The sequence below is a fragment of the Pleuronectes platessa genome, chromosome 8, assembly GCF_947347685.1.
Source record: "Pleuronectes platessa chromosome 8, fPlePla1.1, whole genome shotgun sequence".
Lineage (NCBI taxonomy): Eukaryota > Metazoa > Chordata > Actinopteri > Pleuronectiformes > Pleuronectidae > Pleuronectes > Pleuronectes platessa.
The window spans coordinates 19038359-19064211 of NC_070633.1; the positions used below are offsets into that span (position 1 = coordinate 19038359).

The 25853-nt window shown below is 44.0% G+C and overlaps 1 protein-coding gene across 4 annotated transcripts in view; it reads right to left on the reverse strand.

The window, feature by feature from the left end:
• The window catches only part of ndst1a (N-deacetylase/N-sulfotransferase (heparan glucosaminyl) 1a), a 40798-nt gene that overhangs the window by 2180 nt on the left and 12765 nt on the right, over window positions 1–25853 (reverse strand). For all 4 annotated transcript variants that reach the window (XM_053428255.1, XM_053428259.1, XM_053428256.1 and 1 more), the window contains exons 2-13: window positions 10598–11608; window positions 8299–8781; window positions 7463–7550; window positions 6966–7120; window positions 5585–5770; window positions 4309–4437; window positions 3005–3187; window positions 2450–2546; window positions 2017–2140; window positions 1006–1180; window positions 702–872; window positions 424–533 (exon numbers count right to left, since the gene is read on the reverse strand). In XM_053428255.1, coding sequence (XP_053284230.1) covers window positions 424–533; window positions 702–872; window positions 1006–1180; window positions 2017–2140; window positions 2450–2546; window positions 3005–3187; window positions 4309–4437; window positions 5585–5770; window positions 6966–7120; window positions 7463–7550; window positions 8299–8781; window positions 10598–11143 — 2447 coding nt within the window. In that variant the 5' untranslated portion in view covers window positions 11144–11608. The remainder of the gene's footprint in view (window positions 1–423; window positions 534–701; window positions 873–1005; window positions 1181–2016; window positions 2141–2449; window positions 2547–3004; window positions 3188–4308; window positions 4438–5584; window positions 5771–6965; window positions 7121–7462; window positions 7551–8298; window positions 8782–10597; window positions 11609–25853) is intronic.

Here is a 25853-nt window from a genome sequence, read left to right on the forward strand (position 1 = left end):
AATAGGGGAAGTCTCCTTCAGATCCAAAGCACCACATTTCACTGCTTCCATGTTTTTCTACTTCCTGCTTGGGTCTGAACGCCAAAGTCTATTCCTTTGTTTTATTTCCTTCTTATTCACTCCTGATTGAAATTACATACATGATTACTTATTAATGTCATCCCATGGTTCCTTCACAAAACATTTTACGACAGTGACCTGCTGGTTGTGCAATTTTTTCCATGGGCCAAGTAAAACACTCAAGGATCTTTTTTTTTTTAAATCATACACGTGCTGAACAGTGACTGGGATCTACCAGATCTGAACAACAGCTAATATAAACCATAGAGCCTAAAGGTATAAATCAATCTGAACATTAATTTGTAAACCTGCCAGTTGGAGACTTTAAACTGTGAAGGAATGAGAGTGAAGGAGGATACTCACGCTAGGATCTTGTGGTAGTTGATGATGTTGGTGAGGCTTAAAAACTTCTGGATTTTATCCATGATTGAGGCGGGCTCCGTCTTCAGCATCTGTCCATCTAAGACCAACAGCTGAGCGAGACACAAACAGAATCAAATATTAGAACAGAAACAGGAGTCGAGTAAAACTGAAGAGTTTCACTCAGCTCGTTTTCCTCATGTTCAAGAGGATTTAAAGCACTGGTGGTAAGGATGGCACAAGCCACCCCCCCACAATGTGCATGGAAACACACACTGTACCTGGCTGGAGTGGTAGTGGCTGAGCCAGCGGTCCAGGTGGATGGCGTACCAGCCTGGCAACAGACAGCGATTCTGGAGGACCCGTAGTTTGAGTGGAGCGTCGTGGCCTGCAGTGATGACGTCGTGGAAAGAGTATTTCAACGCCACCTGATCATCATGGGCTCTTTGGTGCTGAAGGCGGATGGGGATGTGAGTCATTTCAAGAGGTTAAGTATGAAATCAATTCCTGATCACATTATATCAGACTGACTCTTATTTAAACCAGCACATGCAGAGACATTCATCTGGGTTACCAGTGACTGACCTGGTACCAAGAGTAAGCTCGGTCTGCAGGGTTGATGAGGATGGTGACGATCTTAGCTTTGGGCAGGAGAGCTGCGGCTCGCTCAGCGGCCACTTCAGAGTCAAAGTAGTTGGCGCTCTTCTCAAAGTAGTAGTCTGAACTGGTGTTGGAGGGCAGAGGGAAGTACTCCATGTACCTAACACAAAACATGCAAAGTGTTGCAAGCAGTTAATCTGGTGATAAGTTGGCTCTCCGTAGATCAGCATCATTTCTCTGCTGCCTGTGTGGGTGATCGGCCATGTGCAACCGCTCCGCACCTCACGTACTAAAATACATCGAGCAACACCACACAATGTTAATGTTTGGTAGCAGCCCACTCACAGAAATGGGCAGCTCGCCAAGTGAATTTTGCATTCAACTCTTCAGGTGCTGAGTGTGTGAAGTCACTGATGCATCTTTAAAAATCAATTCAACCTCCAGGAAACTCAAAATAGATAATAAAAAAATAATAAAGTTAATTGTTTCGCAGCTCTCGTAGCGGTTTTGTTGTTGTGTGGGGTCCTGGCATCATTTGCAATTTGATTCTAGATTTTATTATTTTAAACATAAACATGCCATCTGTTGAATGAGAGTCAGATTAAACTATAATGTTTTTAACTCTAAAGGATTTGCACAATTTCCTTAATAACAGTTACTATTACAAACTATATTCTGAACATTTAAATTACATTGCAGCAAAATGCGTGTCCATTATTTATAGCACCTAAACAAGACCTTTGTCCTCCATGATTTAATGTATTTGCGCTAATACAATATTTGCACATTTTATTTTGCAGTATTGATTGCAGGTGATCAGAGGAACACAAACATGTTCTGAACTCATCAAATTATAAGCAAAAGAAAGATTAAAAACAATCATTAACATGTATAATGTGGGCATTTCTAACAGTGTAGCTAAGCGTAGCTGATGGCTAACTGCTGCCTCAGCACAGCCAAGCTACAAAGTACCAAGGTGCTTGTGAGGTTTCTTACCAGTCGATGCCTCTGTGGTAGTTGTGTCCATTGAAGAACTGGATCTCCTCAAAGGTCTCCTTGCTGGGGTAGTTACTGGTCAGGTCGGGGTGCATGCCAAGAAACAGGTAGAGTGCTGTTGTGCCTGTGAGGGCAAAGACAGAACGGGGGTGTAAATAAGAGGGAGAAAATAAAGGAATAAAAGAGCAAGATGTTTGACACAGTGCATATTCTGTCATCTATGATCTTCAGGCCTGTACAACAAATCATTCTTCTGTTTACACTCAACATTCAGTCTACTATTGCTGTGTTTTTTTCTCTTCAAAGAAATAATCTCAAAATAATTCAAACTGCTAAAAAACCTGTCAATCGACTTCTACTTTGAACTGAATGAGAGGCCTTGTTCTAGTTTCCAACTCCGGCCTGTAGGGGGTGCTGAAGTACCGCGCCTCACCTGTCTTTTGAGGGCCGATGACGAGCAGTTTGGGGAAGCGGTCACATGTTTTCTCTTTGGACCAGATGTCCTTGTGCCTTTTGTCCTCGCAGGGATCCTGTAGCCACAGAAAGATAAACAATCCTTTGTTTAAGTCTGGTTTCAAGCAAAAGTGAAACAAATATGTGAATTATTAAAACACAAAAGTAACATTGTTAACCTCGGTTTACTCAAATGATCTCCAGGCACATCAACAAAGGAAATTACCTTTGAAGAAAACAGGTTAGGATGGGTAACAGCATCTATCCAGGCCCAGCGACAAAGCAATGCATTGTTCATGACCGAAGCCACACACGCACTGTGTCTGGATATGAGCTGCATGCGAAGGCTTCAAGCTATTTCTGTGTCATGTCCTATTTAACGTATTCTTTAACAGAAATATAAATCAGCTATATTCTATTTTTATTGCAGTAATCTATTACCGAAATGGAGGCTGTCCACCTTACGCAAACTTTGGTGTAGTGAAAACTAAAATGTGTTGGTTACATTATGTCATCGTCAGCCCGTTCTGCTCACCTGCCAGAGGGGGTCCCTCTCAGAGGGGAACAGGCTGAAGTACTTCTGAGCCAGTTGAATAGGCGGCAGCGTCTGCATCTTTAAATTGGTCCACGTCTGCACGAACATCACCAGGCTTTTAAAGGTGTACAGGCCGAGGCGATCGTTCCCATAGTTGGACAGATGGGTCATGAAGATACTGATCTGTGGATGGACGGAACGAGAAGACAATGTTTAATTCAAGGAGATGAAGATGTTTTCTGGTAGACGCTGTGCGGTATATGACATTCATTCATGTTTTGATTGATTAATTTTTGTTATGTGCCTCTTACACATTATGTGCACAGCATGAACAGGCTGGTAAGACACCAATATTTAGAAAAAGTATCCCCCAAAAAATAAAGAAACCAGAGCAGAAGCATCAATAACAAATACAAACAAATAATCCATCTTGACCTTGATTTTTCCATGATTTATAAACAAAGTTAGCCAACTTATAAGCATTAAAATTTAACCACCATTCCCTTCTGTCATCAGTACAGTAGAGCATTTCCGGATTTTGACATTTAAAGCAATATAGATTTTCTTCACTCCCTCTCTCCCTTATCTCTCTCTCTCCCCTTTTTTCCACCCATCTCTCTTCTCCTCCCCATTTTCCTCTGCTCACCCCAACCGCCCACATTGAATCTGGTTCTGCTGGAGGTTTCTTCCAGTAAACGTGGGAGTTTTTCTCTCTCCACAGTCGGCAAAGTGTTGCTCATTGTGGGAACTGATGGGTTTCTCTAAAAAGGTTAAAGTCTTGACCTTTTATTTAAAGTGTCTCGTGATAATTATATTATGGTTTGGCGCTATACAAATAAAAAAGAATTGAATAATAAGGAAAACAAACAAACGTTTTCATCAGTGATAAATAGAACGACAAAGTGCTGAGCATTTGATGGTTCCAGCTTCTCAATTCATTATTTTATTAGTCATATATCAGAGCACATTTATTATTTTATCTCGTCTTTACAAGGACCAGCAGATTGTGCAGGGGTTTGAAAGGTGTTGCACATATGGTTATAATAAAAGTAATCTTTTTTTTATCATCCGACAACAAAACCTGATGAATAACAGTCATTTTACTGGGTGTATTTTCGACTCAAATAAAAGGAGCTTTACCACTGGTGAAAAATGAGAAAGCACGACATCGACGTCACTGAATGAGACACCGATGAGTCACTGTTCTCCCGCTCATCTAAATTTTACTTTAGACCACCATATAATGGGTTTTCTATGTGCACGAGACAAAAGCTTTTGTTGTGAGCTTGTGTTATTTCACTCACTGGGTTCAGCAGAACGGTTTGGAAGAGTTCTCCTCCGTTGATGAGTTTGTCTAGTTCATTGGGACTGCTTGGGTAGTCTTTGTAGAAGATAGTGTGTGTGAAAAGGCCGCATGTCTGCCTGGGCAGCACCTGTGATACAAACAAACACAATGTCACCTAATAAACCAACAAAAACAAAACTAAAATTACAAAGCAACGCATTCAGCAATAACACACAGAGCACCAGGCCACTGCTGGGAGCGGAGCGGAGCCGTCACTTCTCCAGGCAGTTACTCCACACATTGTTTGCCTTCAATAAAAAAATTTCAGATTATGCAGCTCATCTGGCCAAAGCAAACCTTTTATTCACTGAATCTATATGAAAATTCATGGAAAGGCTTCTGCAGTTTAAAGTGTCTGGGGAACTGAATATCAATCATCAGTGAGCAGTGGAGACTGTCCATTCATACAGCACTATCTCAAGGACGGGAACAGAGCAGAGAGACCACACAGGCAGACTGAATGCCAACACTAGAAAGGAGCTGGACTGAGGCTGCACTGTTTCCTATCAGTGCTGAAGGTCAACCTGGGAAAAATAGATAAGGATTTTTTCTCCCTTCCTTTGAGCCTCTTGAGTATAATATTCAACTTCAATTTTGTTCTCATAACTGTATTATTCAGCACCAGCTACTGCTGTGTAGCTAAATAAAGTGCAGTTTTTTTTCCTGACATTTCGCTGTTGACATTTTCAGTGAGTTGTTGTGTGCACGCTCCACCTATGCTGTTGCCAGAGATGTCAGTCTCTGTTATGGCGCTGAGGCCTGCTAGGCAGCGCGACCCAGACAGGTGTCTCATGCAAGACTGGTTCACTTGACTACATTACGTCTCCTGCTCCTTGGAAGAATACAACAGCGCGGCCAGACTAATGAGATGATTCGCTTCTTTTGGGAATTCTGTTGTCTCATTGATATATGGTAAAAGACAACAAGATTCCACTGTGCGTCTTTGGGGACAAGACGTAGTCAAGGAGGAATCGAGGATGATGGACAAATGCAGGATGGAGAACGACCGCTGGCCTTGGGATAGGAATAAATACAAAAGAACTGGAGGAGGTGGAGATGGAGTGATACTTAATGAATGATGGATAGCTTATGTAGATGGTAAAAAGAACCCTGAAAGGGATTACTGGCTGAAAAGTAACGGGTGTTGAGAAGCAAAGTGGAGGAAAAGCAACAGGCTGGAGGTAACAAGATAATGAGGCCTGATGGATGCCAGGGTGTATGAGTGGTGCTCTTACACTAATGCCGCTGTGGATGAAACCTCGCCGGAAGCGAGCAGGCTTCAGGTGCGGGTACTCCTCTGTGCTCGTCACTTTGATGCCCCACACCTTCTTCCAGGCATCGTACAGCTGAATGTGGACAGGGTAGACGCCTGAGTGGTGTGGCGCTACCGCGTAGCCCATGTTAGTGGGGATCCCGTGTTCCTGGGGGACGGAAATACACGAGTGACAGTTAAAAAGACAAGATGAAGAGAGAATGGAAAGGTGCCAGGAGCAAGACTCACTAAAAACAATGATATTCATCTGTGAGTAAGTTAAAATGATTTTCAAGGCATCAGACCGCTTTTTCATACAATTTATGATCAGCATTTACTTCAACTATTGCAGTGGCCATTCTAAACTGGACTGTTTGGAAATGGTTGGTTGTTTGGCCTGTTGTGATGCTGGTTGCAGCTTTGTTTCTGTAACTGTAAAAGTGACCTGCAGTAATTGAGCTTAGGTGAGTAAAGACTCCGAGGTCCACAGAACCCTGAAGCTGCACCACAGCTGCTGCACAAAGAGCTGCCCGACTGATTATTCAAAGTCAAATGAAGTAGACTCAGTACAAAGAACCCTGAACTTGAGAATCAGTTATCATGAAGACGCTGTTGCTGCGATCGTCAATGTCACTCACAGTGATGAGTCCCAGCCACCGCTGCTACTGAGCGCTGGTCGCCTGATTATTCAAAGTTTATTGACATGAACATGAACATATAATGCAAAATTCAACACTGCACTTCCTCAAGCCCTTATCAAAACGCCAAGTCAGGTGTGAAGCCGATAAGATTAAAGATTCTCGAGATATGTGAACCACATTCAGACAGATAGAGAATTCCAGAATTATAAGATAGATAACAGGTTTTAACAGCAGTGACAGATTCCATCATGCCCGTGCTGGATTCACACTGCCGAAATAAGTATGAGGAAATCAGATGAAAATTGATACAGGATGTAATCCTAAGTTATTTGATTTTATTGATACAAACCTGTTTGCCGCCTTTATGCTGCGCCTGAGCTGTTGCACAGCATCAACTGGCCTTTATTGTGAATCTGGCTGAGGAAATGCACTGCACTTGTCGCAACAATTTGGGTTGACACTGATCGTTAATCAAAAATAATTTGAACTAATGAAATAAGTCATTTTCTGCAGTGTTTTTTGTTTGAGGATCATTTTTAAATAATGCAAGTGAGAAATTGAACAGGAAGCAGCAGCCACGGTGATGAAGAGCTGCAGGCGACAGAAAACACATCTCCAACTCCGCAGCAAAGTAACCAGTTCCACTGTGCTGCTGGCCTCAGACTGACCAATAGCATATCGCTCACCCAGAGCTGGGATCTGACCCCTCACCCCCCGACTCACCATAGCAAATTTCTTGTTGAGCAACATCTGCTCAGCCAACACCGACTGGTTGTGGAATAGATGTGGCTGCATGTGGCTCCACATGTGAGGAAACCACCAAAACTCCTTCACGTAGGAAAGCAGCAGGTCGTCTCCCAGGTCCTCCTCATCAGAGCCTAGAAGGTGGACAGTCACACGGGAAAGGAGGAAGGAGATAGAAAAAGAGACGAAGGAGTGAAAAGATAAGAAACGGTCAGATAAAGGGAGAATCAAAAGGTGAAAATGAGTCCGTGATGATAAAAAGGGAGGCAGTGAAAGTCAAAGAAGAAGTTCAGATATGGAAGGGAGGAGTGTGGGGGATGACACGAAGTAGAAGAAAAGCAGTAGAGATTCTAAACTATCATGAATACAGACTCTACAGTGTCAGAAGTGTTTTCTCTTTAAGTTTAGTGCACGCTCTTATATATTTCCGCTTGATCTAACGGCAGTAAAGGTTCTCTTCAGAGGCCACATCTTACCAGCGTGAAAGAATTTCCCTGAGAAGCCCAGATTGAAGGTGAAGTTGGGCACATGGGTGCGCAGCTCCCTCTGTGTCTCCAGCAGGGCCTGAAACGGTGGGAGAAAAGAGCAGTGGGTCAATCCATGGTGTGCGCTCACACTAGTGCACGATCGCATTGATGAGGAGGCGAGAGCACGCAGGCACACGCATGCCCACATACATATTTCATTCTGCAAGTTTCTTTCAGTAAACATCCAACATCCACTCCCAGTTGCTTCACTGCGCTCCTCCATTCTGTTTGATATTTTGCTCTCTTCTGATTTGGGTGTTTGTTTCATTTGATCTCCGCGCTGGATAATACTCCCAGCACACACCCTCTCTCACTCTCTGCGTCTTGTCAGGGGGTGATTTGTTCCTAAAAGCTGTTGCTGTTGCGAGTGAGGAGGCCTTGATGCTTCTTCCATAAGTATTTCTTACACCCTCTGCCGCCACATGCGAGGGGGGCCTGTTTTGCTCTGAGGGGACACAAGCAAGGAACTTTTCAACATTCTTTGTATGTGTCTGGGCCCCTGAAATATTCATTGCTCTGGAGCTTCTGTGACAGCGTGAGCAGTGGGGCCTGTCAGCTTTGAGCAGCCTACTGGGATGAACGCATTCAAAAGGAGAAGAGGAGCAAGAAGAACGGGGTTTCTTTATGACTGGCAGAAGATAGCACATGCAATGTGTGAGGCACTTCTTATTTTTCTGCTAAGGGCTGTTGAAAACACTGGTTGATGAATACATAAGTGGGTTCAGTTCCTATTAAATAACTTTCTTAACGATTCAAAAACAGACGCAGCACACTCACAAACTCACCTTTACATCAGGCACCTTCATGCGCGTGCCCTCTTTGCCCACAAAGATGTCATCTATGTCCACCAGCATGTAGCGCTCCAGGGACAGCGAGAGGCGCTTCCCTGTCAGAAAAGCAACAGCATCCACAAACACCAGCTTGTGCAGCCAGAAGACCAAGTTGTTACCGAACAGGACCCTCTGGATGCCATCGTGGAGCCCCAGGTCCTGCACCACAGATGGGAGCAGGGCGGCGTTCTGCCCCATCGACGCAATGCTCTCGGCCGATTGGGTCTTGGCCAGCAGCACGGGCTCGTATGTTGAGTGGTTGGACTGGAAAACGGTCCAGTCGTCCCCCGGGAGAGGACCTGGCAGGGGCTGCCCCGATCGAGTTATAAAGAGCAGAGGGGACTTGGGGTTGACCGTGCAGTCCTTCAGACCCAAGTTAGAGTGCAGAAAGAGGGGGAAGCCTTTCAGCTGTGCACTGAGCAGACTGTTTTCATTGGCCTGATCAGCAGAGAGACAGAAACAAGAGAGAAATCACACAAATTCATCATACACCAGAGTGATGAAGACAGAAACTTATAAGATATAATTCCCCCAATTTCTCCAATCATGTGTGAAATAAGGAATGTCAGGCCTACTCATATGTGAAGGCATGAGGCAGCTTCTACCTGCTAAGCTCAATCTGCTATGCTCCGAGATTGCAGTCAAAATGAATCACCTCCTGCCGTGTCCTCTAAGATTCAAAGACGGTTGGTTCGGTGATTATTCATTGAAATTTTCCCTCCTACATTTGTCATTCTCTCCATCTCTCTCACACCACTACAACCGAGGATATACAAATTCCACCGTCTCTTGCTATTTCACTTCTGAATTACTTTAAACTTTCCCACTGTGCGTGTGGGCGTTGGTGACAGCATCATTAAGTTAACACTGATATGCACTGGCTTGTGTCCACACTGGGGCTGCTGATATCTTTGCATTGCGGAGACCAACCATACTTGATTTCTGAGGCACACAACAATATACATATTATATTGTAAAATAATGCATTCTTTTATTTTAACTTCATCTTTCTTTCATCATTACTATAGGCCCGAAGCTGCCATTGTTGTATATGTTACGAAAAATCCAATATTTCCACCAAATAGGAAAATAAATAACGTTCCATGTGGTTTTTTTTTGTCAGAAATGAATTTCTTCTATTATATACATAATATATATATATATATATGTTTTCACCTCCGGCTATCTTTCTGTTTGTCAGCAAGATTTCACAAAAAATACTAAAAGGATTTCATCAAACTTGGTGTAAAGATTGGCCATACACGAACCCATTAAATGTTTGCGCAGATTTGGATAAAGAGTTGAATCCAGGAATTTATTTTACTTTCATTAACATTGCGAAATAGGATTTTTTTTAAAATTTTCCTTGACTTCTCAGAGAATAATTTATGGATCTTGATGAAAATAATCAGGCATATTTGGTATATGCTTTGGTGCCATTCTAGTTTAAACCAATTTTATATAAAAAAATAACCATACATAAAATATAAGTAATTGAAACACCAGACAACACAGATTAAATGACCATACAGCTGAATCACATCTCTCTTTAGTTTCAACTAAATGGAATAATCTTCACAATGGTAGAATTTGTATCTGATTGCATTTATCTTAGGTGGGTGTACCTAATAAACTGAACTCTACACCGCTCCAGCTCCACTGCAAACAGTTTGTTCAGAAACAGAGCTCTGTGCTGAGTCCAGGTCATTGGGATGTACGCCCTCGCTCCGCTTCCTCCTCTCCCAATAGATGGTAAATCCCACCAGGCTTTCCTGACCTTCACCTACACTGCCTGACATCTCTGCACCACCATCTATGCCTCCATATCTCTCGCTATATTCTTTCTAGGGCTCAGAGATGGTGATTAAAACCATAAGACCTGAAAAGTGGCCCTGGGCAAACAGGCTCAGCTAAGGATTACTGATACAAAAAGAGAGAGAAGGAGAGGGGAGAGAATATCCAGAGCAAATAAAACAAAAGGAGAGAAAACAAGGAACGAGAAACAAGAGACTGGGCGAAAAGAGGGGAAGGAGGCCAGACTACAGAATACAGAAAAACAAGACAGATAGAAAATAAGAGAAATAGTGCAGTGGGATTGAGGCAGGTCCTGTGAATCCCATCTCCTTAGAGACTGTGCAGCCAGATGGACAGGGCAGAAGGTGTGAGTGAGAGGAGGGAGGGAGGGAGGGAGGGAGGGAGGGAAGGAAGGAGGGAGGGAGGGAGGGAGGCAGAGGGAGTGTGCTGTTGTCCTAACCTTGAAGAAGCCAATGATGCCCACTCCATATTCCACGCAGTATTTGTCCAGCAGCTCTCGGTTCCAGGCGTCCAAGTTGACATACTTGAGGATGTTCTCATAAATCACCAGTGTGAAACGGCCTCGCTCTTTGTCTGTCAACGTGGGCATGTCCCCTTTACCGGGAGAGATCTCAGTCCGGTACCTGAACCGGCCGGACTCCAGAATGGCCACAATCTCCTGACCCAGTTGAGAATACTGGCTTTCCACAAACACCAGAACCACAGGATCTGTCCTGGCCCCTCCGGGATCCACCCCGGGGCCCCCGGAAATGCCCTGGAGAGGCAGCAGTCTGGACGGCGTGACCCTCGGGTCATCGGAGTCGGCGGACGCACCTTCGGCTCCAGACACGCCCCCTCCCGATGGCTCCAGCTCTCGCTTGACGCCATAGAGGAAGTAGGCAGAGATGCAGACGCTGACGGTGCAGAAGAGGAAGAGGAGGAGGAGGGAGGTCTGCAGGGGGAGGAGACGGACCAGCCGACGGAGGCGTGTCACACATCCCAGCATCGTCTCGCCCCCACACCGGCCCAGCAACACGCCTTGGGGGCAGTCTCTCTTGGTGTGCGTCAAAAACAGCGAGCAGCGATTATTCACAACAAAGCGAGTCTTGCTATGGAGCGAAATACAAATGGCGTTAAGGTACCAGCTGCAGCAGCTACTGGAGAAAGAAATGAGACGGTCTCACGTTGGCTCTCCCTCATATTGCAGCGCTTCTTATGTCACCATGGCAAAGAAATGGGGGGCCTCGGACCACTGGTACACACTGATGCCTCAGAAGGAGATTTGGCAGGCCGAGTCACTAGTGCAGAAAGATGATGGAAGACTCCATCACCTGTCCATCATGCGAACCTGCCAACCATGTGCCGACTAGATTTTGCTGCAGTCTTTTGATTGGAGAATGATCTCGGGAGGAAAGTGAGGTCACCCAGGTCATCTCAACAGCACCATTTCCTCAGGATCGAAACTCTTGACCTAGAAAACAGTGACACAGAAGCAAATAATGTTAAAATATGAAAATATCAGATTCTATAGAACAAACAACATATTGCTTTCTTTTGTTTTGCAGGTTTAGCAGCGTGTGGGAGACGTGTGCATGCTGACAGTGCCAACGCTCCAAAAGTTCACTCCAAAGTAGTCACCTACACAGAGTAAGAGCTGCCAATAACACACACACACACACACACACACACACACACACACACACACAGAGAGAGAAAGAAAGAAAGAAAAAATAAATCACCCACTCATGCAGCCTCCACACAATCAATAAGCAGAATGTGAGTGACAACAAAGCCTTAGGGCAAACCAATTCCCAATTCAGTCCAGTGGTGAAGCCATCACCCGTGGGGACACTCGTCTTCCATTTCCCTAAAATCCTCACACTATCGAGACCGGAATGAAAGGCAAGAGACGGGAGAGAAACAAGCTGACGGGAGGGAAATTATCCAAGAGCAAAGGAGTGGGTGACAGTGACAGACAGACCTGGCAACAATAAGGGTCCTTCACTCCGGGAGAATTACCCCACCCCCTTATCACACTCTATATACACTCCTAAACCCCTCTCTGCAGGCCTGTGGTAATATACAGACCCTTTAGTCCGTCTTCATCAAGCAGAGTGTGAAAAGTACAAGATGCAGCATGAGAACAGTGTGAGCTAGTCACTTACAAAAACATCATTTCTCCATTTAGAGGCCCGTAGGAGAGAATGAGACCAAGCACACACTACCGTTGCATGGAAATACTCTGTCTACACAAACACACTCACGCAAATATACACACACCCTTTTATAAAACCCTAGATACCACATTAGAGCAGAGTCACAACCCTCTCAACCCAGACACATTAAACGGTGACCACCAAGCCCATAAAGACTCTTCAGACACAAATCAGACATAAAATGGATTTGATAATGTCATCAAAGGGTTTATTAGTTTCTCTATAAACCAGGGTTTGATTAAAGGTGACTATCATTAAAAATACAACAGTGGCCATACTGTGCTCAGCGTAGCAAATCCTGTGGGCAACGATCATCCATCTGACGGCATTACGATCAATACATTATTGATTTTACACAGCTTGATAGGAGATCATACCATACATTTTGTCCAAGAGAATTCCAGAAAGATAATCACTTGATCGTTGACGTTATCATTCATTTGCACACAGGGCTACAAGGACCAAAAATCGAACTCCCATAGTGTCCCTTTAATGTGATGGAGGTCAGCCTTCTGCCGAACATCTCTGCCCCCTCTTGGCCTTCCAGCCAAGCTCAACAGGACGCCTTAAATCTGCTTGCCAGTGCAGCAGAAGAAACTCTCACTCCCTTTTCTCTGAGTCTCGTCCAAGTCTCCTCTTCACAGGGAGGCAGAGTGTAATGTAAAGCGAGGCCGTGAAAGAAACAGTGGGCGTTCAGAGAATGTATCGCAGTGGAGCCGACAAAAACCAACAGCCCTGGTCGCTTAAAGATCCCCCGGTACCTTGTTTGTTCATTTCGGAGGGAGCAGGGGTTCGTGCCACGGCATATCAGCGTATGATTAGCCACAGGAAGTGGCCGCTGCACCAAACAGTGAAGCAGAGAGAAGACGAAGGGAATAGACTTTCAACATTACAGGCTCAACTGTTATTTCAGGTCACTTGGGCCCAGAACATGTGCTGTTGCCTAAAATAAAACTTTCCATTGATGAAGTTTATCTTTAACAAATTCTATTTATAAAGTCTGAGGCAACAACTCATTAGATATTTCAATAGCACAATCTATAGATTATTATTTTCATCACTGACTAATCTGGTAGCTATTTAATTGAATGGTTATTTATCTGTTCAGCCTTTATTATACATGGACTGCAACAGAAATCGAACTAAACAATGGTAAAAAGAGAAAAGAGCCGCTACAGATTACATATGAGATGCTGTTTGGAAAAGCTCCTTGACAAGTGACAAAAAATAGTCAAGTATCAAGGTTGTTGGTTAATTTTCAGTTTAGTTTGATTAAGAACCTGATGATTTACCAGTTGGCTGATAGGAGTTGACCAATATGAGCTTTTAAGATATATCAATATCAGTTTTTGTTTAGCAATATGAAATTCTAATTTTACAGAATAAACAATGCAGGAAATATGTGGATTTATGTTAATAATCATTGCACAGAAAAATTTGGATTTACTTAATTTAACTTTTATATATTTGGTTGTATCTGTGCTCTTGTGTTATTAATACTTATTGATAATAAAGCTTATGGTTAAAATGTAAAAATATCAAGCCTCATATTTCTTTCTCATACGGGTTAGATATCACCTAGAGAATCATCAATCTATTTTCTATCTAAGCCCCAACATTCAAGAAACAATGTGTTCTTAATGATTAATCAGAATGAAGATATGGCCGACGTCTGCAGAAAGACATTGGGCTCTGCCTTGACTTTTAACCACGCTGCTGACATGGCTTGGGAGCAGATTAAATGGTGAGACAACACAAACACAGCAGGGACACAGAAAGGCTCGTTTCTTGCCCAATTTGCAGCTGTGATTACGTCCAACCAATGTTGACCTTCAGTCTGTGATGCAGGGAGCGACAACTGAAGGAAAGAGAGGAGGGGGAGATGTGTGATGCTGGCCAGAGTGTGGGGAGCAAGAGAGGAGCTGACACTGAGAGCTCAAGGCCTAAAGTGTGAAGCAGGATGGCTAAATGGAGACTATAATACATTAGACTATAATGGAGATAAGGATATAGCACAGCCCGAACAGAATAATGGCTAATGGATCTCAAATGTCTGCTCTTCTATACAACCTAATGCGTCTACTTTATGTGCTATGTATAATATACACCTTAGAAGTCGAGATACAACCACAAATGCTCCTCCGTCCTCCTCCTCTCCAAAATAATAGATGCAAAAATGCAGAGCAGGAAGAAAATGGAACATGAATATTTCATGTTAAGCAGAAGCTCATACAAGGTATTTCCAGCAGACATAGTCATAAGGTATAGAGCAGCCAAAAGGTGTGCAGAGCCTGAGAGCCACGTTTCAGTCTGTCAACGAGAATCAGTGTTTTAAGTCATGCATAAAGAAGAGGCGAATGGAGACTAATGTGCCAACCTTTTCATTCCCAATGATGGAAGGAGCTCAGACTGAATATGAGCGCTGTAATTGCACACGTGGATTATAAGTCTCCCTAAATGGAGCTGGCAGATCGGCCGATAAGAGGAACTAGCAAATGCAAAGCAAAAAAAAAGGAGATACTCAAAAATATTAAGTGGAAATGGAGACAAAGGCCGAGGAAAAGGAGAGGATGATGCAGGAAAATGGTGCGAGATATAAGCGAGAAACTCAGCCCCAAGGGCGATCATTAATCTTGCAGCTTTGAAAACATCAATTAAAATATATACCTCCTGATTTTATAGCAGCTGAATGACGTGACAGAATGAAGTGGCGGAAGAGTAAACAATGGCAGGTGACGGCCGAGAGGAGGGACAAATTGCATTTCCTCATGGTGGGTGGTCACTCTAAACCTGCTTGCTCTACATCATGGGATGCAGGCCAAGACCATACTGCTAGATTAATGAGAGGCGATGAGGAACAGGAGGACGGAGCCTGGTCCTCAGCTGTAACAACTCTCTAGATAAACACCGGTAAGGTTGGCCATATGTAGCTTCGCACGTCCCGTCTCCTCCGTCCCCCTCCCTCCATGACACTTCTTTTTAACAGTGTGAATAACACTAAGTGCCCCAGGGCTTTTGAGGAGAGCCAGTACATTAACACTGTCAGGCGAGAGTCTGCCTGGCTGGAGGTGATCCCTTCAACAAATAAACTTGTAAAGTAGAGCTGGACCCTCTGAGCCCCTCGGGTCCCGGCTCTTCCCTCTTCCCCCTTCTCCCCCTGTTGCCCCGCTGCCCGATCCGTCCCCTTGCCGCTGACTGACAGAAATAAAACGACGACCCTCTGTGTTCAATCTCCACAGGCCTTGGCAACCGCACGTTCTCCATGGAAACGCTGAAGTTGCGTCGTGTTCAGTGGCATGGAGAAAACGCAGAAGGAAAAAGAGGGAGAACGGCTAATCCACTCATCAAAAGGCTACTGTTGTTCCTGCTACTGTCACTTTTCTGCCTTTGACTGTGTATTGATGCGCTTGCACCAAAGTGGCTTGATCAAAGCGGACACAGACCCGAGAGACTCATTAGAAGATCTACAATCCAAACGATCTCACTACAAAAGAAGAGCACACACGTTTTGTTTGTGGTTATTCCTGAACAAATATGACTTGATCTTTTGTGCAAACACTCAGGTCTCACAAACACACAAACAGGCTCGGGCTGACCGTTTGAATTGTTCCAGTTGGGGGCAGGGGTCAAGGTTAAATGGGTAGGAATGACGCCAGTGTAATCCCTAATCTGTAATCCTGTTAATCTCAACACTGCAAACAGTACCAAATGTGCTTATGCCAGCTCTGTTACTGTGTGCGATGCCTTGAGGGGATTAAGAAACAAGACACAATCGAATGAGAGGAGGCGAGGACCGAACATTATTTTAAGAGAGGTGTCAAATGCTATGAATCTTCACTCCTACTCTTATTTTTATGGTGCATGTGTTGTTCATTTAGAGGCCTTCACTAAAACCCAAGGCGACAAACTCCAAAGTCGGAGGGGTTGAGGGCTGCTGTCGACATCTGCAAGAGCCACTGTGTTAGAATTCTCCACCATAAGCAGTAAGAAGCAAAGCTAAAGCAAATTTCTGCATTTGCATTCAGCCTCCTACCCTCTCTTGTGAGAGATTAAACTTCAAAAAGCAAATTTTTCATATTTCTTTTGAAGCACATTTGAAGCAACAAACAGGCACATGAGAGGAGCATGAACTCGACTTCTTTAAGGGGATGCTTTATTTCCCTACGTCTTTTTTATGCTTAAGCCAGCCCTGGCAGTCATCAATATAGAATCAATCAATCAGAAATTTAAATTCCATTTCATGCATTCATTGTGCCTGTTGTGATTAAAGGCTCAGGCCGTGAAATAGTGTGGAACGTGTGGCGGCGTATCCTCACTACGGCTCCTGCCTCCCACCCTTCAGCAAATCTGAATGCTCAAGTAGGCAGTTTCATTTTAGCTGCAAACATTTACACCGACACTTCCCTCTCTCTCTGTCTCATCAATTCATTTCATGCCACTGCATGAAGGACAGTGGACTCGGGAGGCGAATATAGTTTTGCCTTCTAATTCTCTAGAAAGTGACTTTCAGACCATTTCCTCTACCAAACCATGCGGCTGAATTATCACATCATTTTTCAGTACCTCAATTTACTGTCCCCAAGACTGAGGCAATTTCACAGAAGAAAAATGCCTTTCCTCAGTTCGCCTGTGCCCCTCCAATTACATCTCAAGGCCCTACTTGAAGACCTCGATCCCAGCGCTGTCATAATTAAAATGATTGCAATGTTATTCGTCGAGACACTAATGGGACAAAGAGGCAGAATCATCTTCAAATCCAGACAAAGGAGTGCAATCTTTTCCAAAAGAGCAATTAACAATAGAACGGAAGACCGCAGAAGTGTGTTCAAACACAATCGGGAGAGAAGTGGGGCATCTCTGTACATTCTCCAGCAGATTCCACCTTTAGACTTCCATTAGAGGGATCATGTCAGATCCCATCATCACAGATATCATCATCCAAGAGGATAAGATGAGCAGGCAGGCATAATGGTGCAATCCTTCATTCATATAATGTGGGGATGATTAGGACCAAGATGAATAAAAACAGAGGGCAGAGAATAAAATATACATGGCACTCTCAGAGTCTTTTTCATCTTAGATAAGACTCCCAAACCTCCCGTCCTCTTCAGATCTGGGCTCTCGAGCAGGAGCTATGGGAACAGGAGGGATCTGAGAGTGTAAGGTAGTGTAAAATGGATTACCTCACAGTGGGAGAAGCAGAGTGGATGAGCAGTGGGAGCTACTGGGGAAAATGTGGATGTGGCGGGGTGGAGACTACGCAAGGACAGGTCGTTAGGGAATGGTAGAGAGCCAAGATGTGAAATGGAGTCTTTCCTCAATGGTATTACCCCCCTGGGCTGAAGAGAAGAGTGGCCAGAGAGAAACCATCATCAATAGCCACAGCCACCTCCATACACCCCATAAAAAGAACCGCACACACATATACACATAAACCCCTAACAACCAGCAGCTCGCTACCACAGTAAATCTATTTATAGACACACTGTGCCCCATTTACAAGCATGGGGACACTGGATCTGTACAATAAAAAAAAAACAGTTGAGAACATGGAAAACATCATTTGTAAACTGCAGCCATTTATTAGCAGTTGTAAGGTAGTCAAGGACGACACAGATAGAAAACACTGCAGTGAGCTGAAACTCCGTGAAGCAGAGGTGTCACCTACGAATCCATCTCGGAGCCCATCGGCTACCATTCGATCACCAATTAGCGTCGGTGGAGGGAACTGCCAATATTCAGGGCTTCCGGTGTAAAGAGTGGATATCAAGGCCAAGACTCTGTCTTACAATCGCTGTAAACCGGTATCAGTTGGTTGAGTCGTCTGTTTCTCTGCACAGAATACAACACACATGAGGATACTTTGAGATGTTTTCGATCCAGATGACATTTTGACTAATCGACATCAACAACTATCTGCATATTAATGCAGATAAATTAAAGAGGCGATGCATTTCAATTTGTTGTGTTCCGCCTCTTTTGCTCCGCGCCTGTGGGCAACCAAAGCCTGCTCAAACGTTATTGGTCAAACTGGAAAGAGAGACCAGAAGGCTTCCAGCCCCTAAATGTTGTCAATCATGTACAAATTCTCATATTCACATGTAGCATCTGTTTAAACTCCAAATCAATTCCTGTGATTCAACGCTTGACAAAGTAATCACACATATGGAGTGGATTGACTGCATGGGCCGAGGACAAAAAGAAACAATTGACCCCACTATGATGCCTCCGCATATGATACATTCCTCTGAGTGACAATGCAGACTTTTAGCCAGCAGCCACCCCAGTTTATGTGTCACTGAAATAAATAATTATTGCCTTCATTCGTCCCTTTCGATGGTTTGACATCATGCATATGGATGTCCTGTGGCGTTGAAATCACACAAGTGACATGTTTATGTGTGGAAATTATAGGAAGGACCTAAAAGCAATGAATTATATCACCCCCTCCGCACTCTACTTCCTCCCTGCTAAAAAATTAAAACATACACTTCCGCGATAAAGGGGGAGCTCACTCTATTGGGTTTGTGAAAGGAGAAATAGGCTTGTATTGTGTCGGACAGCCAACGCAGGGCGCAGGGAGGTGGTGGCAGAGGGAGGAAGGGGTTGGTCATTTATCACTTTTGTCAGTCGTGGTGGAGAGGGGGGGTGGGGCAGAGGGGCTTTCATATAAATTGAGTGTAGGTGGAATCAATGTGGCGTTGTTGGCGAGAGCAGGGAGGGGTGAGGGAGCCAGATCAATGCTGCGGGGAGTGACTGTTTGTTCCCTTTGTTTATCTACCGTCATCTCAGGATGCGGCTGAAGGACAAGGGAGCGTGGCGGGCAGCACAATGTCTCTGATGGGACTGGGAATTCGTAATGGGTCTCCCCTTATACAGACAACATACATCAGTCAGAGGTGAAAGCTGTACTCTTCGTGTCTGCGTGAGTGAACGTGAAGGTTCGGGGGGAGGGTTTCTAAGTGGGGGAGGCAAGTAGAGATAACAGCAGTTGTCAGTTTGGTTTCATTTCACGCTGCTGAGTCTGCCGATCAAATCAACTGCCTATTCAGCGCAGAGAACCAATCCACGGAAACTCTGACCAAGCATAACTGTTTTATTAAGACTGTTACACCTGCAACGGGAGCAGCAATAACAGATTTGCTGACCTGACGTGAACCAGAGATGCTATCAAACGACAACAATGCTCATGGTGACCGCATATGAATAAAAGAAGACGATCAAACAAATGATAAAACCCCAGGCATGCTGTAATATGAGCTGTAGCACACACAAACAATTCAACTGTCCAATTTACTCAATCGGTCCGTGAGAGGCTGAGGGAAAACCGCCGAGCAGAGGATGTAACCTGGGCCATAATAGGGATAAGTATAATTCCTGCTCATGAAATGATGATGAACTAGATTCCAGAGGCCGCCCAGTGAATTTCAGGTATTATCATTGCCAGAGGAGCCCCTACCTCTCTTCCTCAGCCCCCTCCTCCTCCTGCATCTTCCCATCTTTCATGTTCAGATAAGAAACAGCCCACACTGATCCGACCGTGATTCGCGCAGCAGAAATGCGTCCCCATGGGAAAATCACGGTGCGGAAGAATAGCTGACACAAGAGATGAGATTCTGTTTTGCTGCCCATATTTTTGCCTGCGAGATCAAACGGATACGATTTTTCCTCCTGCATGAAAACGCACTGATGATCATCGCTTCAAAGTGCAATCAGGAACAACAGATAAATGGGTGGAAGTGGACATTTGTTTAGAGGGCTGTGTACATTATGTTTTACATAAACAAACAGTACACACTTGACACATGCCCCCATCGAGGTAATTGCAGGCACTAAATGCGTGAAAGCTCCCAACTGCAGAGAAATACCCAGCCTCATGATGGTCTCATTGCAATAACAATAATTATACTCCCAACTGCAGCCCCAGTCATGAATCCTATTACAACTCCTGTGGAATTAGGGTTGTTTTTTTATTTAACTGAGGCTCAGTTCCGACTTTTCAATGCTCTCTTGTACTTTCTGCTTTCAGTCAACACTACCAGAGTCAACCTGCGCTAAATACAGTTTTCCCAAATGACAGCATTAAGCCGCCTTGGACTGTCTCTTTTTCCATGTATGGCATTAGTTTAACTGGATGGCATTCACTAACGACAGTGCCTTTTAATTCAATCAAGCTGCACCAAATTGCACACACTCTAAGATCCATCATTTATTTAATGGGAAATTCGTGAAATAAAAAAATAAAAAACGCCTTATCTCACAACGTTAAAGAGATAAAAGTGACTGGACACACCCCTTTGTCCAAATCCACTCTAAAATGTTCTTTCTTGACACATGTTATGTCATTAGAATGTGAAAACGAATTAAGTACACACCTATTATTAAATGTGTATTAAACACACCCATATCTGGATGATACAACCACCCTATTTTACTAGGGAAAAGGACACTAAACTATGCTTTGTTGTACAGTGAGGTCAACCATTAGGAATGTCTAAATGTGTGCATCACAGCTGTGGAAAAGCCTTCTTCAAAAACTGACCATCTCTGCTCTGAGTACACCAGTGTGAAGGCCACCAAAGGGTCTGTTGAGACTCTGCGGGGTTTCATGGCTGAGAGATAGGAAGAGTGTTCTACAACAGTTGCCTTGGTGATTAACCAGTCACTGTCACTGGCATAGAAAAAGCCACATTTAAAAAAAAACCTGACCTGACATCTCAGCTAGTGTTTGTCTGGAGGCATGTGGCAGATTCTGAAACAAGGCTGACTTTTATTGCGAGGAGAACAAAATATTGACTTTTTGACAAGACGAGGAAGATTGTTAAATGAATGCAGCAAAAACAGTGAGAAACCTGTTGCAGTTTGATGGAAAACTGAGACTTAAAAGACAAAGAGACCTTGGGCTGCACAGTAATACCACAAACACAACAATGAATTAACATAAGGACTTCAAACTTGCAGTTTATGAGGCTTCACACCGCCTGTGCATTTTTGTACTAGGTCTGTATGTGCCATGACAGACCTGCCACATAGGCATAAGCCTATGGAGGTGATAATTATTTCAATCAATATTGTTAGTCCAATATTTGAAAGGCATAGTTTTGGGATTGATACAGAGGTAATCTAGGGATATTAAAATCATGATTGATCTTGAAGATGCACAGAGTTAGGAGATAGTGACGTCTTATGTGCTTTTCTTAACACTCAACCCTAGTAATGTGGATAGATGCTGCTTTCGCAAACCAACAGACTCATCGTCTTTTACATGGCTGTGTTTATTGGCAACATTACATCATGGGTCTCTATAATAGCTGCTTTTATTGGTTATACATTAAAAAATTATATTTGGAGAGAGCTATAGCAGCAAGGCAGATCAGGAGCTGGTGCTAAGAAAAGGCTGTCGGTTGTGTGGCTGTGGTCCGGCTATGGATTCACATCACACTTAAAAAATGCACAATATATTTTAAAAAGCACAACAACAGCAAAACAAATAAACAAAACAACAGCGTGACAGTTTTGAAATGTATGATGTCCGTCAAGGTGAACTTCAAATCGTAAAAGGGACAAGGCCAAATATTGTCTCAATTCCCAAAATGACCGTCTCAAGTTCTCCAAGTAAGAAAATAATGGAAGCCATAACTCTTCAAAAACATGTCCACAATTGTATTGTAAGAGTTTATCACACTAGAGAGTCTGAGAGTCTTTTGAGATTTGATCCGAGAACATTGTAAAAGTTGCAGCAAGGGAGTCAGATCATTCTTAAAGGTTTGGTTTGTTCAATTATTCTAACAGTGAACTGTCAACAATAAAGCAGCCGAAGGAAGGTGCAGAGTGTTTCACTTATGTCACTACAACCCCACTTATCTCACAGCATCCCAACACATCCGAAAAACTACAATGAAAGCAGAAACTACTATGCTACAAGTTTGAAACTCTTTGGGGGAAAAAAAGAGTTAGACTCAGGTTTTAATGACCACCTTGGAAATAATGCCTCGAAAGCGATATCGAGTTGAGATAAATGCATCGTTATCTAATGATTTGGATTCTAACTACTTTATTCAATCCATTGTGGTTTAAAGTGCTAAAAAAAAAAAGAATTGTGTAGACTTCTTGTGCCACTACCTGCTCTCCCTTTATCACCTCATGTTGCCGAGAATAAACATGGCTCTGCCATAGCTCGCCGTTATCCCTTTCTCAGCTTTAGTCTTCGCTCTGCCATTGCTCCAGACTCAGGTCTATTTCGGCCTCTTGACTACAAGCCCCTGAATTTTTCTTATAGCTGAGCTGCTTTCCCCTCCTCTGTTGTCATCCTGGACCAGAGGGTGAGGCATGTGCAGGTGTCACGAAGCTGACAGGTCTATCAGGCTTCTGTCTACTGTGCTGGCTCTACCCATTTCCCCTCTTCCCTGCCGCCTCTACAGCTGCTGTGCATCCTACCGTGACTCCACACACACACACACACACACACACATGTTTAAAGAAGGGGGGAGCTGAAGACTGTCCACAGGGTCAAACCTCCATTGGGCTGCAAGCATGCCACAATGCAGCATCATACACACAAACTGAATTACACACAAACCTAAACTTCTCATGTATATTTGTGGTCATGCGTGTGACGGACTCTGAGACGTGGTTTGTTTTACCCACATAAAATCTAAAATATGCTTCCTGCCACCCGTCCATAACCAGCAGCTGCCAAAGCCAGTGCGGTTCAGGCACACGCCGTCACCATAAACCCTATGCAACACATTTCTCATTTGATACGCCTCACAGCCATTTGCTCAGTCACGAGCACTTGTGTTCCCTCTCCCTGTCCCCCTCTAACACACACACACACACACACACACACACACACACACACACACACACACACACACACACACACACACACACACACACACACACACACACACACACACACACACACACACACACACACACACACACACACACACACACACAGTTTTATCTCCTGCTAGCTGTAACAGGTGTGATGAAGGAAGTAGGGGGGCAGGATGTAGTAAGCTAATCCAGCCATGAAGAACCGCTCCTCACTCATACCAAAACATCCCCAGCAGCTCCAGCCTCCAATCAGTGTGGCAGATCAATACACCCTTGCCTCAGGATATGAGTCTCCAAAGGTAACTAGAGTCAGTCCATTAATTGATACAAATTGGTAACCGACCACACATACAACTTGACTGGTGCTGAGGATTTATTACGACTATTCCACAGATCAAGGGCTTGTGTTTTGACATTTTCAGTATACGCAGGAGGTGAGGTATGATTCTAGCTTCTCAGAGGCAAGCATGGTGCCACAATGAGCCAGCACAGACTGAACCAGACAACTAGAAGGAAAGAAAACTGATGAATCTTTAATCTGAAAATACTGCGTACGATAAGGTTCAGGATGCCATGACATCTTTGCTCCGGTATCTATTATTCAGCATCGCCTTTTCTAACCCTTTAATTATACATCAATGTTAGAATAACAAAGACGAGGGACACTCACTATGTTTCCTGCTGACAAAAGCCGTGACACTGAAACCGGATGGGAGAACTTTAGCCTTTGGGTGAGGGTTAGAAGAAGGCAGAAGCACAAAAAAAAGGCCTTCAGGCTGCTTTCCTCTGCTGTCGAGCTGTCATTTATGATGTGTCCGCCTCACCCACTATGTGATCAGAGATCAGAGGGTTAACTCAATCAAAGGGTGAAACTCTGGCCTATAGCCCTGTGCTTACATTATTCAACAGCTTGTTACAACAGCCTGCTCCCTGATCTCACACACTGGGAGACAGAGCTGGAAACTCCAGGGAGGGGAACGCTGGGGACGAAAAGCCCGATTAGGGAAAAGGGGGATGACAGAGAGGCAGAGAGGCAGCAAGACTGGAGAGAATGAGGCGTGGACCTGAGAGATGTGGGAAAAAGGTAACATGGGGGGGAAGGGAGGTCGGGGACTCAGTGGGATAAAAAGAGGTATTGAGAAAAGAGAAGGATGAGAAGTTGGTGAAAGACAGTGAGAGAGCAGTTGACATAAGGGAAGGGCTGTCCATCCAAATCTGCCGGTTTCCTATCAGAACAACTAAATGTGGATGTTTAACCTTTGGCCACATACATAATTTGTGAGCTCACCTCCACATTTTGTCTGCGAGGAGGAGAGGTTTTCAAACAACATCTGAAATGTTTTATTTCTGGGCTTTTTTGCGGCACAGTGGAGAAAATGCCAGGGTCCATTCATCTCAAATATGATGAAATATAATAGTGAGAAAAGGCGTTTTGTGCTTTTCTATCAAAAAAGTTCAAAATCCATCCCTTTCTTACACTCCTCCCTGTCAATATGAGACATGGATGCATATATATTGACCTGGTTTTGGGCTCCAACAGGTAACATATAGTAGCTTTCTAGTCTTCTGTACTCAGCAGTGCTCAAATAAACACATGTGCACAATAAAAAATCAAAACAACATCCATCCGATGAGCACTCAAATGACAGCGACCATGTTTTGGGGTGCACCCTGTTTATAGTCCTAGACTCACACCGCCGCTCAGTGAGCGGGCTCCTTTGTTCATTAATTGATTGGCCTTGCCTGCTGGGCCTCAGTAACTAGGTTACACAGATCCATGAAAGAAGAGGATTGCGCCCCCCCCTCCCTCCGGTGAAAGGCTGACAGATAGACGACTCCAGGGGAGGAATCTGAGTGTTAATATACTAATGGAGAGAGGATGACAGTAACTTTATTGAAATCACCCTCATCTAATTTGAGCAAGAAGCTGATGAGAGCAAAAGAAGAAGGCTGGATGCCATTATGCAAGGGGTGATGTCACCATTGCATCAAGTGAATGGGTGAGACTGCTGAAAGGTGAAGTGATGTAGGTGGGGGAGAGAGAGAGAGAGAGAGAGAGAGAGAGAGAGAGAGAGAGAGAGAGAGAGAGAGACTCATTATCCAGGTGTCTTGTATGCACTTGTAGCATCAGCAACAAAGGAAGGGGTGTTTTTAAAATAATGGATGTTTGAAAGCAGCTTATTAGGCCTGTGAGACAACGGCAGAAGCTCAGAGGTAACAACTGCGACTCCTCGGAAAACTTCACTTGTTGCTTATGTCTGATGTTGGTGTTCAAAAAAATTATTTTGTTTAGTAGATTTTGGTCAGAAAAACCCAAATGTGTAGATGCTGATTAGTGGGAAGAAAAAAGGCACCCAGTCGTCTGCAGCACATATGAGCTGACCTCAGACAAACCACACCATCCAACAAAACAATGACCACGAACCAGCATCTTTCAAAAACAAGGTTTTAGTTGGGACTGTTTAGCGGAAGGACTTTGTTAGAATGGAATGGCTGTTTATTTATCAATAAGCAACGCATATGGATTCAAACAAGGTCAAATAATATTGCCCTGGCTAAAGGACCACCATGATTCTGACTTGAGATTTACGAAGGCATTACAAGCGCCTTGCAAAGAGTAAACATCTTGTCCAGCTTTATGACTCCTCCAATAACAGA